Source organism: Ictalurus furcatus, chromosome 16 (assembly GCF_023375685.1).
Source record: "Ictalurus furcatus strain D&B chromosome 16, Billie_1.0, whole genome shotgun sequence".
Lineage (NCBI taxonomy): Eukaryota > Metazoa > Chordata > Actinopteri > Siluriformes > Ictaluridae > Ictalurus > Ictalurus furcatus.
Window position 1 is genome coordinate 20278994 of NC_071270.1, and position 16866 is coordinate 20295859.

Sequence of the window (16866 nt, forward strand, 5' to 3'; positions counted from 1 at the left end):
CAACTGTTTTGTGGATTAAATGATGGAGAGTCTAATGTCATGCCTGTTTATCATGCCTGTCTGTGACATGCATTTATTTCAGTCATCTGATCATACAATATATAACAGTAACATTTGCCTAATTTCTAATATGAAAAATAATAAAGCCCTTCCAAAGGGAGCTGTTCTGCTTTAACACATCTATAAGGCACAAGCTATTATAGACAGGTGACAAATTAAAGGAAATACAGCTGGTTCTATACGGTGGTTCTATGATGCTGTGAGTACGTTTATTTATTTATGTTGGCATGGCATAGTTTGGCTCCACTTAGAGGGAATAGTAACTGAGAGCATTGAACCTGTTCTGGTGGCTCGTCATGGCTCAGCACCTTAATGTTGTTTTCCTTTAATTTGTCACCTGTCAGTATATCTTTAAACACTGCACAGTTTCCTTCATGCATTTGTAATAGTAATATGCTTTCTGTGGATTATTTGTTGCAAGACATCTTCACCGTGGTGAATTGGTTGTTCCTTGGGTTGTACTGAACCTCAAACTTGCACCTGAGCCGCTAAAAAAGGAAATTAAAATTTTTTAAAATAAATTAGCAAAACAGTGTAAAGAATGTGAATGATTTCTAGGTTACAAAGTTAAAAAAAAAGAAAAAAAAAGAAAAAAAGAAACAGAGGAATAAAGAAAAAAGCACTTAAAAATAAAAAGAAAATAGCAATAACAGAAACAATACAAAAAGTATAATTGATAACAATAATATAATACATACAAATATATAATAAAAATATATTTATGTGATTTTAATTATTGTACTTTGCATTTTTTTTTAAACACACACAAAGTAATGTAAAAGAAGCATGCCATTAAACATAAGATTTACTAGAAAATACATACCCTTTGAGCCATATCACAGGAGTCCAGATCTCCAGGCTCAGTTTTTAGGCATTTTGTCCTTCCTATGATTGCATCGATCTTGTAGTTTATCATGTTAGTGATCTGGAAGGTGAATACACACAATGCATTGAACAATAATGAGGCATGCAAAGGAAAATACAGTGTTCATATAAACTACAGGACTCCTGAATCAATGTGCATGTAAACTATTATTATAACTCAAAGAAAAAGAAAAGATGCTATACCTTTATTTGTGCAGATGTTACGTCTACAAGCTTAAAGTACTTCTTTGCCTTGGATTTCATGTTAAAGTTCTCCACAGCTTTTCTGGCAGCCTTTTGTACATCTTCTTGATTGGGGTTGATTGCAGACCAATCTCCTAGAGGCTGCACATTATCTAAAAAAAAAAATGGGGACAGGGTTTTAAAAAAAAAGTCTAAAACAGAAACTTAATGTTTTATTACTTTTATCCTTTAGATACTACAACGTGTTGTATTTACTGTACATTTGCAAAATATTTGACTGTCATCCCAATCATAATGGCATAAACTGCTGTTACCACTCATCAAATAAGTTTCTGTGTCTTGTGACTTAAATGATAATAATTACCAAAAATAATAAGTCTACTCACGTGAGACAATCACGTCCTCCACCGGGTCTTGACCATGGCTCCAGTGAACTGCCAAGAGGACTGAAAGAAGCAGGACAAGATACAGATTCATGACTGGAGCTGTGTTTTGTGTGTGTGACGGAGAAGAAAGTACAGCTAGTTCTTCAACCTTCGGAATGTATGACTGGCCTGACAGCTCCACACCCATGCTAACAGAGTAGGTGGAGTGTCTGAGCTTTATAAGCTGCCTGACTGTGTGTGTGTGTGTGTGTGTGTGTGTGTGTGTGTGTGTGTGCGAATGCTGTGAGTCAAAGGATATCCATTTCTTTGTGTATTTTTGTGTCTTTGTTTGTACAGTGAGTCAGATGGACGTATATGTAATGCATGCCTACTTTAACATAACATTTATTTGTGTTTTTGTCAGTAGATGTTTGTGGACACTTCTCAGTTGTCTTCAACAATTCCAGTCTTTTTTAATTTGTTAATAAGTTTGGCAGCAGTGTCATGTGTGATGTGCTTGCTACAGTATGTTGTAGGATAATTAGCTTCTCCAACCTACATTGACCCTGCTAGCTCACAGATTCAAACTATAAACTAATTAAAAGGTGAGAGTAGAGGCTTTTTTCTTGGAACATTTCCAAACAACTTGTGGTGATGTAGGTGACTTCGGATTGTAGTTTTGGAGACTTTCTAACCACTAGACCCAACTAATTTCTGCAATTCTCCAGCTGTAATCCTTGGAGATTTTTTGGCCACTCGAACCATCCTCTTCACAGTGCATTGAGACAATATAGACACACGTCCAATTCCAGGTTGATTCATAACATTTCCAGTTGACTGGAACTTCTTAATTATTGCCCTGATGGTGGAAATGGGCATTTTCAATGCTTGTGCTATTTTCTTATAGCCACTTCCCATTTTGTGAAGCTCAACAACCTTTCACTGCACATCACAGCTATATTCCTTGATAAAGATAAGATAAATTTATTGATTCTTGAAATTCATTAATTTTTGCACATTCAAATGCCATGAATCTATTTATTTATTTATTTATTCAGATTTAAATGCTCTGAATCTTTAAATGCGATTTTCTCCCTTTTCACTAGAGCTTTACTTCCGATTGAGATACAAATTTCATTTCTGGAAAACTTGTAGTTTTAGAACTATATATAATTAAAAATATATATATATAAAAATGTGACCACGTTTTTGTAAAACTAATTTTTACTAATATACTAAATATGCCTTTTTCAATCATTTGATGTTAGAATTGTAATAGTTTTCTTAATGAAAACTTTCTAAAAGTATGTATTTTCTCCCCTTTAAACAACATGCAACAACAAAGAAGTAAGAGTTCAATGATCTCATGTACTATTCATACATAGTAATAATTTTCTGGAAAATGGCTACCATTTGGAAGCATGAGTGTCTGCAAAATACTGTAAATCTAAATGTAGATATATTGTATCCATGTATGGATGTATCCATGTATGTATCCATGTCTTGTTATAATCCTGTAGATTTGGTGCTGTGTGGGATTAGCTAAACTACTGATAAACTCAAGTGAAGGGTTTTGTGAAGTGTAAGGACAACTACAGATAAGCACATACATCTTTAAACCTTCATTCAAAATTCAGTAGCTAATCAAAATGATCTGCACATTTCTGATGCTGTCCTTTGTCAGCATATTTACATGTCAGGCAGGTGATTCTGATTGATTGGCTTTCAAACAGTTCACACTAAGGGACAATACAGAAAGTGCTCCACAGTGACTCGTCTCTAACAGCGCATCAAGGCAGTAACAATACAAGCCAGTGGTGGTCACACAAAGTGTAAATGATGCTGACACACCACTGATAGGCCTTACCTAATCCAAGCACTCAGTGTTCTCTTTACCAGAAGTTCACATTTATGAGCCTAAATCCTGTTTCCCACTAGTGCATGCGTATATACAGTATACAGTGTCCTCCACTAATATTGGCACCCTTGGTAAATATGAGCAAAGAAGGCTGTGAGAAATTGTCTCTATTGTTTAACCCTTTGATTTTTTGTTTAAAAAATTCACAAAAATACTCTGCTCTCATGGATATCAAACAATTGCAAACAAATTGTCAAATAAATAAATAAATAAATAAATAAATAAATAAATATTTCAATCTCAGGCATCTTCAGTTTGCCAGACACTACTGGAACTGAATGTTTTGGACAATGATCCAAAACATACATCAAAATCAACACAGAACCTCATGTAGACTCAGAGCTGTTATCTTGGCAAAGGGAGGTAGCAAAAAGCATTGACTAAAAGGGTGCCAATAATTGTTGCACACCTATATTTAACAAATATATTTGTTTTGGATAAACCTGTGTTTTGCTTGCAATTGTTTGATATCCATGAGAGCAGAGTATTATTTTTTATCAAAAGGTTAAACAATAAAGACAATTTTTTCACAGCCTTCTTTGCTCATTTTTACCAAGGGTGCCAATATTAGTGGAGGGCACTGTATTTGATCTCAGGTGTATAATAACTAAGGAGGTGTGTAATGTGTGTAATAACTAAGGATTAAAAGACATAGGGACATGCTGTTATAGAAAATATTCAGTGACAGGGTGGTGTGATGTCACTGGATGCATACGGAGTTACTGATACCAGTTACTGGTATCTCTTATACAGCAGTTTGCCAACATTACATTTTTAAATATATTACTGAACTGTATTTCATACTTTGAACCATTTATAATTACATTTACTGTATGTTGTAGATCATGAGACATGAGACAGTCTTTTTTTTTTCTTGTTTTTACTTATAGCAGCTATGTCATTTCCTCTATTTGTTTCTTTCTCTTATAGTTAATAAGTTGAATAAAACCACATCTTGTCATGTTACTGAGGAACCAAAAAGTGCAAACTCATCTGTCCTGAAAACTTTCCCATGACAGAAAACTTACCGACTGTTACAAAGCACTGATACTGGAGCCTCCTTCAATAAATGTTCAATAAACATCTTCTCACAGAAAATGTCACCATATCATCAATTATAATGATATCTTTCTTAAATGACTACACATTTTCAATTTGATTATTATTAGACTTTGATTATGTGACACATCCACCATGCAAGTCCCTGTATAAGTTATTGCCAACATATTCAAACAGGCGCATTAATAAACCTGTGAATTTTCATACCGCTGAAACTACTGTCAGAGCTGCTCTTATAGAAAAGGACTCAACACCATCTGACCAATAGGAATTGAGCATTCAACAGCGTTGTGGTGTGAATACATTGAAGTACAATGAAATCCTTTGTAGTACAGCACTAAGATTATTCTGTCATCAAAAACCTTATGAATTTTTTTTTTACTACAAGTCTACATTCTTACAAAATGTTGAACTCTTAAGGGTTATCCAGATGTTTCTGTATGAGAACTATTAAACATTTTATGTAGAATCTTATAACAGAGTATTTATCAGAGAAAGACCTGTTTTAGAAAGCTTTAGAAGCCAATGATCCTTAATTGTCCAATAAATCCTTAAAGAACCCTTGAAAAACCATTTTATAAGAGTGCTGTATGATGTCATGTAATGTTGGTCAGTGAGATCACACAGATTCACACAGCCACGGAGTAATTGGTCTTAATGCGTCATGCACACTGATGATAGCTGTGCCACAAACAAAGATATTTTTAACCCTAGCAGACCTGCCCTTACATTTATGATCTATGTTTTTATCCCCTGTGAAACAAGAAATATGTCCTAACTAGAGAATGCCTGTTTGACAACATGGATCATTTCCTTCTATCATGTAAATTTGTAGTAAAAAGGATTGTCCTGTTGAATTTCTATATTTTCTTATATATATATATATATATATATATATATATATATATATATATATATATATATATATATATAAAATGTGTGTGTGTGTGTGTGTGTGTGTATAATATTTGTTGTTGTAATTAAGAGTAAAGAACCCTCATAGCCATCCATTATTTAACCTATGTAACATATTAAACATCTTTAAAATCTATAATGAAAATGGTCCAGAGAGTGTCATGTCCAGGTCAGACCTGAAGCTGAGAAAAAGAATTACTGTATGTAGAAAACCCTTCTTAGGAGATTTATATGGTCTCTGAATGCTCTGGGCTGAGTCATTAAAGAAAACTGGTTTCAGAGAAACACTGGTATAGATTAGCTGTCTGTGTGGATTGTAAAGCTTCGCCTCAAGGCTCTTACACTGAAAAGACTTGACTGTCTGTCAGGCTTGCTTCAGAATGAAATGAAATCTCAAATCGTCCTTTACTCAGTGTTACATGTTTGGCTGGCCTGGATAACATAAAAGGCTGTTTATCCATCATGATCATCACAGTAATTTGTGAGATCTAATAGATTATAAAAACAGCACAATTATCTGGAGGTAAAACTGGAGTGGCTGTTTAATTATATATGTGTGTGTGTGGGGGGGGGGGGGGGGGGGGCAAAATAAAGATATATACAAAAAGATACAAATGTCTTCTGTAACCACCTGTTATTAATAATTAAGTCAACTCCTGGTTCAGAAAAGCTGAGCCTGCAGATGGCACCTTCGAGCCTATCCAGTTAATTTGGTTCGTAGTGCTTTGTAAGAACTCCTCACTGGACTGCGATGCCCCTCCTGGTTGGCAGGGGGCGCTTCTCTCCAGACTCATGCTGAACTCTGCTACTCATTAGGCCTGATTTGTTACACCTGGGTTTTCCCTATTTAAGCAGCCTTGGACTATGCCTCATTGTTTAGTCTAATGTTATCGGTTGTCTGCTGCCAGTTAAGTCTGTGTAGTTCCTGGTTTTGGGGCTTGTGTATGTTTGCTTCTCTAGTTCCCCCTCCCTTTATTGTCGGTCTTTATCAGTAAAGACTCTATTGTGGATAATCTCTGCCTCCTTGCCTCTCCCTCTGCTGTTGGATTCATTACTTAGGAACTCTGCCAGTAAACTCAGTGACTTTGTATATGAAAGACCAGGGTTTTCCCCACCTAAGATAGCCTTGGTACATGCTTAAAGTTGATTGTATCAGGCTAGGATCTCAAGGGTGACATAGGTTGCTGTATTCAGTGAGGGTCTGACCCACTTCTTTGTGCTGTGACCCTGGGCTCAGTCCCAGAGAGCCGCAGAAAAACCACCATTAAGTGTAAGGTTGGACCACCATGAGCTAGAACAGTTTCAATGCATCTTGGTACAGATTCTACAACTTTCCAGAGCTGTACTGCAGGCGTGAACACCATTCTTTCACAAGATATTCCCTCAGTTGGTGTTCTGAGTGCTGTCTAACTCGTTGCTCCAAAATCTCCCATAAGTGTTCAGTTCGGTTGAAAACTGGTGACTGTGAAGGCCATAGAATATGATTTACTTTATTTTTGACCTCATCAAACTACTCATTGAGCCATCATGCCCTGTGAATTGGGACACTGTTATATCTGATCAGGATCAAATGTCTAATACAGCGACCAGTATGTAGTAACATTCAGACAATTTTGGATCTATATAAAAGGCAAAGATTTAAATGAACTGAAGTAACGGTCATAAATTTCATTTCTGAATTCATATTTTTAAACGGATGTCTAAACAACCTAGCGAGGTGATTTGCCCGTAAGTCTGATACTGATACCGTATCATATCGTCGAAGTGTCAGTGCGATCGTTAAATATCGAATTGTTGCATTAAGAACAGAAATCCTATAATATTGCAGCAGATTCAGTGGTGGTGTCAAAAATTGTTGTGTTAAGAATCAAAATTGTATCATAACGTATCGTAAGTCTGATGTTTACACCACTACCAGTAAGTGTTCACAGTGTTAAAAAAAACCCCAACAACCCCTTTATTTGACACATTTGTACCCAGAAGGCTACAGTCAGTAACTGTACACCTAAAGTTACCTATTTAATAAAATGGCAGAATGGGATTGTTTAATATATTATACAGTCCCTTATTCAAACACATTGACTGTATAATATTCGGCTAGAAGTTACTGATTCATTTTGTTAAACAAGAATTTTAGTAACAGTTATTAATTTTCCTTTTTATAAGTAATTTCCAGACAATGCTAAAACTTGAAACTCTCAACATAACAGAAATTTAAAATCCTTCATTTATATCATACTTCCGGGGTCTTCTGACTAATCAGAGCCTTCGATTCCAACGCCCCGCCCACACGCTTTGCCGGAGAGATGTGAGGCGAATGAGTACTTTGCTGTAAACACACACAAGAAGGCAGGAGGAAAGGCGCCTGAGCGGCTAGAATGTTGTGACTCGACGGTATTTTCCTCATCTTTTTATTCAGTTAATACTATACTATTGTGAGCATTTAAACGCTGGTCATAGTAAAAGAGAAGGACGCTCTCTGGAGACTACTGCCGGAGACAGTTAGCCGCCTAGCTAGCTGAAATAAAACGGCGCTTAGCACCGACCTTGTTTATGCTAAAATAACTGACGGTAAAAGTGGCTCGGAATTATTCAAATATAGCATTTTAGTTTTATTATTCTGTTATTTTAAGAAGACAACGCTTATTTAATAGGGTAGCTGGCTGTACAGCAGGTGTCTTGTATAGCTAGATAGCGTCAAGGGCTGAGTGCATACTACTGTACTACATAGTATAGTAAAATAGTACGCGGATAATTATGTAGGCGCACTGTTTAGTACGGTAGTGTGGAGTTTAGTAACCGCCTCGCAGGTTAAATAGCGTGATTGTAGCTTTATGCTTCATTTTAAACACACGTTCAGATTCAAATACACTAATTAATTTGCTAATTAATTATCATCCAGAAAGCGTTACATTTTATGAGGTCGGATATCGAAAATAAATGTATAACATTATTTGATATGTTGGCAATGGGAAGGTGCACGTAGTATTAAATGCATGGGTGCCAATACTTGTGACATGCTTTTATTTTAAAATGTTACATATATTTTTGATGTTTTTTTCCCCCCCTTAGGGCAGTAGATGTCACAGTTAATGTTTGCCAGTTACACGCTGAGATGAAAAAAAAAAACATTATTAACACATGATTTGATGTTTTACCTGTTATGAAAACATACACTCATTTCAAATCTGATTACTGCAACACACTCCAAAAAAGTTGGGACAGCCGTAACTGTGTAACATCACCTTTTCTGTTTGGGCACTGAAGACATCAGTTGGTTAAGTTTAGCAAGCAGAATTTCCCCCCATTCATACATTGTGCATTTCTTCAGCTGCGCAACTACATTAGCTTAATTTGCGCTTCATAATGTGCCACACATTCTCAATTGGAGACAGGTCAGGACTGCAGGCAGGCCATGCTAGCACCTGCACTCTCTGCTTACGCAACCATGCGCTTGTAATCCGGGCAGAATGTGGTTTGGTGTTGTCCTGCTCTGGATGGCAGCATATGTTGCTCCAAAACGCGTACATATATTTCTGCATTAAAGACGCCTTCAGAGATGTGCAAGTTACCCATGCCATGGGCACTGACACACCATGACATACCACGACAGATGCTGGCTTTTGGACCTGACGCTGATAACAGCTTGGATGGTCCTTTTCCTCTTTGCCCCAGAGAACACGATGGCTGTTTTGTCCAATTTGAAATGTTGACTTGCTACTCGATTCCACTGCGCTACTGTCCTTCTCAGATGAGACCGAGCTCAGATTTCTGGTTGTAAAACCAGAAATCAAATTGAATTATACACAATAGTTGGTAGAATTAATAAAAAAAATATTCCACTGCGAAGATGCCCTCGAGAAAGACGACAGAACATTGTGTGAAAATCCTTTCTTTCATTGATTAATCAAGAAAATAGCTTGCCTTTTTCTAGTATAAAAACTAAAGTAAATACAAAAACAATCTACATATTGGTAAATTCCTCTATAATATCCTTCTAATCAAGGATAAGAATTAAGATGTAAAATTTCATGGATGCAGATCAACTTGAAGTTCTGCATATAGAAGGAAATGGGTTTTGAGAAAAAACGGTTTTAAAAATACAACGTGGGTTAATGTTTGGCCACTTGAGAGGGGTTTATAAAGGAAATCAATATGCATATATCATGAAAAATGCTTTTTAGGGATATGTGACATCATCATTGCGCCAAGTGAGCAGAACCAGGTCGGCAGAGTTTCAGGTGATACGGTGATTGTGAGTGGATAATGACAATGAAATAAACATAAACAGAAGACATGTTATAGATGCAGTTTCTCCAAAAATCTGGAAATAAAAAAACGTGGCCAAATTGTAGACCTTTTTAATTATTTTTCCCCAAGGGTGCCAATAATTCTGGAGCCGACTCTACTCGTTAAATTGCCCACTCAGCGTATTTTGTATGAGTGTTGCTAAGGTGCCAGGATTTCTACAGTTTGTGTAAGTTTACATAAGCGTGCAATGTTGCACACTGATGACTACAGCTCTGCACCTTCATCCCTTTCTGATTCACTGCAGCACATCTCCACCCAGCTGTTCATCTTATCATCGTCACATCAGTTCCTGTGAATTTAGTAAACTTAATCAGCCTCGAGGTTGCTCTTTTAAACCTCAGCTTCTACCACGACTGAGTATTTCTTTAGAGAAAAGCACTCTGAGGGAAATAGCTGTCGGAAATAATCTCCTTCTCTGGCGTGATTCACAGGATCTTAAGCACACAGCTGTCGAGCGTGACTCCATCAGTCGTGGGCTGTTGAGTTCTTTCAGTCTGTCAGAACTTGACTGCATTTTTAGAGCACAGCGTCGCTCGTGGTGAACTGCTCTGACTCGGCTCCATTAGGTCACAACCCCCTTTAGCTTGTCTGTCAATTTGCGCCATGCAGATGGATCACTGACGTTTTGATTGTCACAGCTGCTTAATTCATAAGAAAAAAGGGAAAAGTCACTCTGGATAAAAGCGTCTGCCAAATGCCTTAAATGTAAACGGATCCGGATGAAACCGGAAAACAAGGCAGGAATACACAATGGATAGGATTCCTTAAGGGTTTTTTTGTGTTTGTGTGTTTCTCATCAGCAGCGGAAGTGGTGTCTGAGCCCCGGTGTGGCCGAGGCGGACGATGCGGGGTTTGCGCTCCAGGACGGACTCCATAGCCATGCCGTTGAACTCGGCTGTGGAGACGGAAAAGGCGCAGGCGCTGCTCCAGACGTTCAGCACAGCGTCTCTGCTGGCCAGCGCTGGACTCGGAGCCTTCTGCCTCCTAGCCGACGCTGTCTTGAGCTCGTCGTTTATCCAGCACCACATGTGGCTCAGGGCCGTGCTGGACAACTCGGTCCATGGCGTGATTGCACTCTGGTCTTGGGCCATCGTCATTGGCCTGAGGAAGAAGAGTGACTTTTATGAAGTGTTGCTGGCTGGCTTCCTCGCCTCCGCCATCGACCTGGACCACTTCTACATGGCCGGATCACTGTCACTTAAAGTAAGTGTTTTAACTCTTCAGAATGATTAATAGGTTATATCAGTTGTATAAACTGCGAGTACAGTTTAAGGATGCGTGCATGTATATGCAGGTTCTACTGGAAAAAACAATGAGTTTAAAGTCGTATATTGCACAATGGTCAAGTGGTCAAGACTTGGCATAATGTATTACTCAGTAACATTACTTGCTTTTATTAATTAACCATGCATTAATATGGTTGATTAAACTTAAAACTAGTGATGTACCGATGCTTTGGCAGATAAAAGGAATCATCCGCACTATCGAACATCAATCGAATGTTTAAAAACAGCCGATGATCAGGGCCTGTTATATCCTGTCATCAAAAGGGGGTGGGAAAACATGGTGGATAGTTAGCCTGCAACTCGTGCTCTGTGTGAAGAAAATATCGCTTGTGTGGAATTACTTTGAATTGCATGACCATGATAACAGAATTGCAATTTGTAAGCTCTGCACTGCTAGAATTTCATGAGGTGGAACTGCTGCTAAAACGTTTAAAACTAATCTGATTACCCACCTTAAAGCTCGGCACGGCAAGGAATATGACTAGTTCGTTAAAGCTAAAGTGGAGGCTGCTTCAGCTAAAAAGAGACAAGCTTCATCCCAACCAAAGGCTATATAGTGCAAGCATTCCACAGCACAAGAACATTCAAACCGGCCAGCATAAAGACAGAGCTTCAGACATTACTCTGACATTACTGAGAATAATGGAGTTTATTACGCCGGACGATCAACAGTTCTCCGTAGTGGAGGACACGGACTTTCAGTGACTGGTAAAGCACCTCGAGCCTCGCTACAGAGGTCTGCTCACTGGAGTAGTACAACATTCAGTACGTTTACATGGACAGCAGTAATGTAATTATTGACCTTATTCTGAATAAGACAATATTGTGATTAAGGTGTTTACATGAGTTTCTTTTAGAATATTCCTTTCATGTTCCTGTTTTACATGTTATAGAACATAGATTGATTAACGGCACACGTCATTATGTCTCCACGTCCGACGTTCCCTCCAGAATTTCACGTATCAACACACAGTTCGTCTTTGTTATGGTACCCTATACAGTTTTGGGTGTTTCACTTTTAATTTCAGGAAAGCTTCAAGTGCAGTTAATTATTTGTCATGCTGTACGTGCAAATAGACGACTGCTTGAAGCCACAGGCTGAATCCCAAACCACGTACTTACCGTCTATATAGTAACTGAAATACACGAATCTCGCCTGCTATATAGCAGGTAAGTATGCGGTTTCGGACGCAGCCGCACTCTCTTCTTTGCCGTCAAACGGTTGAGCCATGCTGTGTGTGAACGTGTCCTGTTGCAAAATGCTGTGAAAACTTCCAAACAACGTTAATAGTGTGATTAAGGTGTGTACATGTCTGTAATACACGTTGATAATGCGACTAAAACAGGAATACTCCACATGTCTTAATTTGATTTGTGTTTACTTGAGTATGACTTTAGTCTTATTAAGGTAATTAAAAATCACTGTTTACATGCTAGTTTCTTAATCAGAGTATCGACTTAATCGGGTTAATATCGGATTATTGTTGTCCATGTAAACGTACTGATTGTGGGAGTTCATATTCACGTGTGATGAGTGATTATGAGCCTAATAATATTAATCATTTAATGTGAGTTAAGAACATCCAAAAAGTTAAGAAATCTTACCAATTTAATGTTCAGAATTCAGCTCACGTAAGTTAATGTGTTTTCTGTGTATAACTGAGACCAGTTACCATGAACCATGGAAAACATGTAAATACAAAGAGAATAAAATATTTATCTACATTTCTTTCGTGTTATCAGTAATTTGAAACAAGGTAGAAAAAAACAGAAACATCAAACTATCAGTATGGCAGATGTCATTCTTAAATAATCGGATATCGGTATCGGTGTATCCCTCCTTAAAACCAGCAAGATGTTATAGAATTGCATTACCAGACATAATGTGATGTAAAATCAGACTAAAGCTTGTTTATCACACGGTGATATGCTGTAATTGTAAAGGAATTAGGATAAATGTACTTGCATCCTGCCTGTTTTTAACATTTTGTGAGTAATATTTGATTTTCAGTGGACCGAATCCACCTCAAGGCTGTATGAGAGAGATTTGCAGTAGAAAGAGACAGTGTTGTCTGTAATGAAACAACCATAACCCAGTGAAGCTGCGCTAGGGTTTTGTGATTTATTTTATATACCTTGTTTGTTTTTTTTCTGGTGTGTGTGTGTGTATGATTGTGTATTTTGTGTCTTTTAGGCAGCTCTGAACCTGCCCCGTCGTCCTCCTCTGCACTGCTCCACGCTGGTCCCGGTGCTCTGCTTCTCACTGCGCCTGCTCATGTGGGCGTGCAGGCTGAAGGACTCGTGGTGTTCGCTGCCCTGGCTGCTCTTCATCTCTCTGGCGTCACACCACATACGGGACGGAGTGCGCCACGGCTTGTGGCTCTGGCCCTTTGCCAACACGCCACCGATCTCCTACTGGCTGTACGTCACCATCACGGCCACCCTCCCTCACCTCTGTTCTGTGCTCATGTACTTGACCGGCACCAGAGACATGATCTCTACTAAGCACGGCGTGGCCATCGACGTCTGATCTGACGGCTTTCCATATGCTCTGCGATAAAGAAGAATTACTGTTCTGCAAGGAAATGTTTGCACTGCAGTTGTGTGAGCTGAAGTTCTGGGGTTCAGCAGCACCTCAGTTACAACTGCAAGTCCTTCTTGTCCCTTTATGTAATTTAACCAGCTCATCAGGGGTCAACTTTGCTATCAGGTTTACTGACTGCTCTAATTGGAACTGTATATTTAAACTATTTATAATCACAAAAGGGACAAAAGCTCTCTTTTTGAAGGAATCTTTGCCATACCAAGCCCACTTGTCTGTGATGTTTTCATAATTATTTTTTTTCTTGCTTTGTTTTTTCAACAAAGCCATTTTCAAGCGTGACCAAGTAGATGAAAATTTGCTACATGATGCTATTTAATGGTATGTTTCAGCCCGAAACTGAAATCTACCCAATTTCCATACTCCTCCAGGTTCCATTATGCTAAAACCCTATGTGTCCATCATTTGTTAGCAGCATTAACCTCTAACCCCAAGCAGAGCTCAACAACAATCATGTCTTGGTTGTTTGACTAGATTTGGGATGAGGGCAGCATTTTGGGCTGCTAGTTTCCTTTAAATGCCCTTCCATGTTCAGGGAAGTCCAAAGACGCTGTAGTATCCATCAGGATAGCACAGATTCTGCCATCAGTGATCAAAACCTTCAGCCAACCGGACAACCTGCTGACCCGAATACACGCAAAAAAGCTCAGGTAATTAAACTGAGTCATAGTGAGAGACAAAATTAGCTATGTTTACATATGAACACTAGAGGTCGACCGATAGTGGATTTTACTGATAAGTTGGGCAGTACCTGCTGATAACCGATTAATCAACTTATAGTTATAAAACTGATACTGAATAAAAGCATAACACTCAGAGTAAAATATCGCTGAACTTTATTAAATAAATTTATTTATTTATTTAAAAATAAACAGTACTGACTGTACCATGAAAATATACTTTACTTTTTAAAATGAACTAAATATATAAACATTAATATATATGAACTCTTAATAAATATTAAAGTAAATAGATATACATCCAAACTGCACCAAAACGTAACACTCCAAGTAACAAATAAAAATAGAGATGTCCAAAATGAATGGGGGAAAAAAAAAAAGACTTCAAGTAACACAACAAAATTTGTTGTTTTTATTTCGCTTCTAGACCCTTCTCAGCTGCTCCAGCTACGAACGCAACTGGGAACAAGTAGCGGTGTGGATTTTTGCCGATAATCGATGGTTCCAGCAATCGGTTATCGGTGCGGATTAATCTGCAAAACCGATCAGTTGGCCGATCTTTAGTGAACACTATTGCTCGGTGTAGTAACCGTGTGTAAAGCTTGAATAAAATTTGCGTTAGGTGAAAATGAATCTGAGATGCTTACTGTTCCAAGATAGGAAAGAGGTATGAATTCTACCCACCAGTCTGATTAGAGAGTATTAGATACAGTGCAGTCTATATTTAACTGGACAGTGCACATGTTCCCTTTATTGAATATACATGTCATGAGAATCAACACATTAAAATATGAATACTGTTTGTGGGACGCTGCCTAGGTCGGCAGTGTTTTGCAGTGGTTCTATGGACTCATTCACCCCAGATTTCTAGCTTTTTCTAGAGAGCTAAAACCGTCCTCCTTTTACACGTGGACGCCATTTGAACGAGGATTTTATTTGATTAGCTGCCACTATTTGCTTTTTTTTTTTTTTTAATCCATTGATTTAAAAAAAAATATATATATAATCTTTTCCCTCCTATTGTATCAAAGCTTGTTTTCTGACGATTCTGAAGCCTGTGGCCAGAAAAGTGTTTACTTGTTCACTGGTAATGCCATGTTTCATAAATATTATTTTAAAAAAAAGATCATAAACCATGATGAAAGTTAAATAGGTACATGACAATTGGACAACAGGTTATTTCAATTTTTCCCCACATATCGTCAAAACAGAGCTGTTTATGATGATAAGCAATGTTTTGTTTTAATTCCAGTGTGCTGTCGCCCAAAGCCAAAACAACTCAAATCAATTCTGTCCAGTTATTTCCAGACCGCATCGAGTCTACAGAACTGGAAACTGGTTCTGTGGATTATAAGTTGCAAATGCAATAGTTGTACTCTGTTTATTCAATGTGATATATTCTCTTTATTCTAATCTATACGTTATTCCATTTGCATACAGGCATAGTACTGCGCTCTTATCTCACAAAGCCCCGTTAATAATAGTGTTTAATTTTTTTTGTTTTGTTTTTTAATTAATCTGAAATGATGAACCAGCAAAAAAGTGAGTGATCAACAGGCAGCGTTAAAGAAAAGAAAAACAAAATGAATACCCAACGAGTGCTGGTTATTATTTCTGTCTCTAGTACATCGGTTATTACTGTAAATAACAACTAGCTAGTAATTCTACACTGTTACTTTAGAGGAAAAGAGATGAAAATGAACAAACCCATCCTTAAAGAGACTTTGATGACCCCACCCAAAAAATGTCTGATTCATACTAGAGTTTGTGTTACGCTTGTTTTCCTTTGTGTTTGTATTCACTGAATTCCTTCACTATAAACCATGTGAAAATGATCTCTGTTCTCAGCAGTGTAGGTTCTACTGGATACAAACAGGGCTTGGCATTTCTTTATCATTGCTGTACTCATTGCTGAACCCAGGAATCAAGACTTAAAAGCGATTCTTTCCCTTGGATATGGACAAAAACGTGAGCTAAAGGTATCCGAAAGTTTATATTTTGTCCAGCAGGGGGCATCAGTGCACTAAAAATAGTTGTTTTGTTCGCGTACTGTTATGTTGCCACTGTGTAATTGTACATATGGTTTCATTTTGCACTTTTTTTTATTTATGAATTGTGTTAATGTCTTGTTAAGTAATTGTCATAATTTATTATTGATGAAGAACGTGTGCTCTCCAGGAATAATCTTGAACTTGAGCTGATTGCAGCACTTGCATGATTTACAGCCTATCAAGGGCCATCATGTCAGGTGAACAGAAAATCATGTGCACTTTTTAATTTGTGAACACTGTGTGCCCGGTTTATTTCAGGATTAAATCTGAGGAACATTCCAGTCGGTGTTTAAAACAGACTTGTCCGTGTCATTAGCCGCATTATCACAAGGAAGCCACTACACTCCTAATAAGCAAACATTCAGTCTGACCTTTCTCTAACCCTGAGTCACTACAGGGAAGTGGGGATTTGTGTACTGTGGACACTATCCCAGCACGATAAATAACTATATGTTTATGCAGGAAGAGTGACACTGCCAATAATTTATGAGGCCATTCACTTCAGTGTGTTTAAATAGCATTAATTTACCTTGTTTGGTCAAATAGCAGCG

At 37.9% G+C, this 16866-nt stretch overlaps 2 protein-coding genes across 2 annotated transcripts; one reads left to right on the plus strand and one right to left on the minus strand.

Moving 5' to 3' along the window:
- Positions 1 to 42: 42 nt before the first annotated feature.
- si:busm1-57f23.1 (uncharacterized protein LOC368621 homolog) lies at positions 43 to 1716 on the minus strand. Its single transcript, XM_053645501.1, has 4 exons — positions 1515 to 1716; positions 1129 to 1280; positions 884 to 985; positions 43 to 548 (listed from the first exon to the last, which is right to left on the minus strand). The coding sequence occupies exons 1-4, from the start codon at positions 1699 to 1701 to the stop codon at positions 468 to 470; spliced, it is 522 nt and encodes a 173-aa protein (XP_053501476.1). The 5' UTR covers positions 1702 to 1716; the 3' UTR covers positions 43 to 467.
- A 5962-nt stretch (positions 1717 to 7678) lies between these two features.
- Positions 7679 to 15074, plus strand: tmem267 (transmembrane protein 267). Its single transcript, XM_053644765.1, has 3 exons — positions 7679 to 7779; positions 10497 to 10899; positions 13177 to 15074. The coding sequence occupies exons 2-3, from the start codon at positions 10540 to 10542 to the stop codon at positions 13510 to 13512; spliced, it is 696 nt and encodes a 231-aa protein (XP_053500740.1). The 5' UTR covers positions 7679 to 7779; positions 10497 to 10539; the 3' UTR covers positions 13513 to 15074.
- The last annotated feature ends 1792 nt before the right edge of the window (positions 15075 to 16866 follow it).

Coding starts and splice junctions, on each gene's coding strand:
- si:busm1-57f23.1 (XM_053645501.1), bottom strand. CDS start 1,701: ATGGGTGTGGAGCTGTCAGGCCAGTCATACATTCCGAAGGTTGAAGAA. Junction 986..1,128: donor TAACATCTGCACAAATAAAG/GTATAGCATCTT, acceptor TTCACCTTCCAG/ATCACTAACATGATAAACTA. Junction 549..883: donor CCTGTGATATGGCTCAAAGG/GTATGTATTTTC, acceptor TTCCTTTTTTAG/CGGCTCAGGTGCAAGTTTGA.
- tmem267 (XM_053644765.1), top strand. CDS start 10,540: ATGCGGGGTTTGCGCTCCAGGACGGACTCCATAGCCATGCCGTTGAAC. Junction 10,900..13,176: donor CCGGATCACTGTCACTTAAA/GTAAGTGTTTTA, acceptor TGTGTCTTTTAG/GCAGCTCTGAACCTGCCCCG.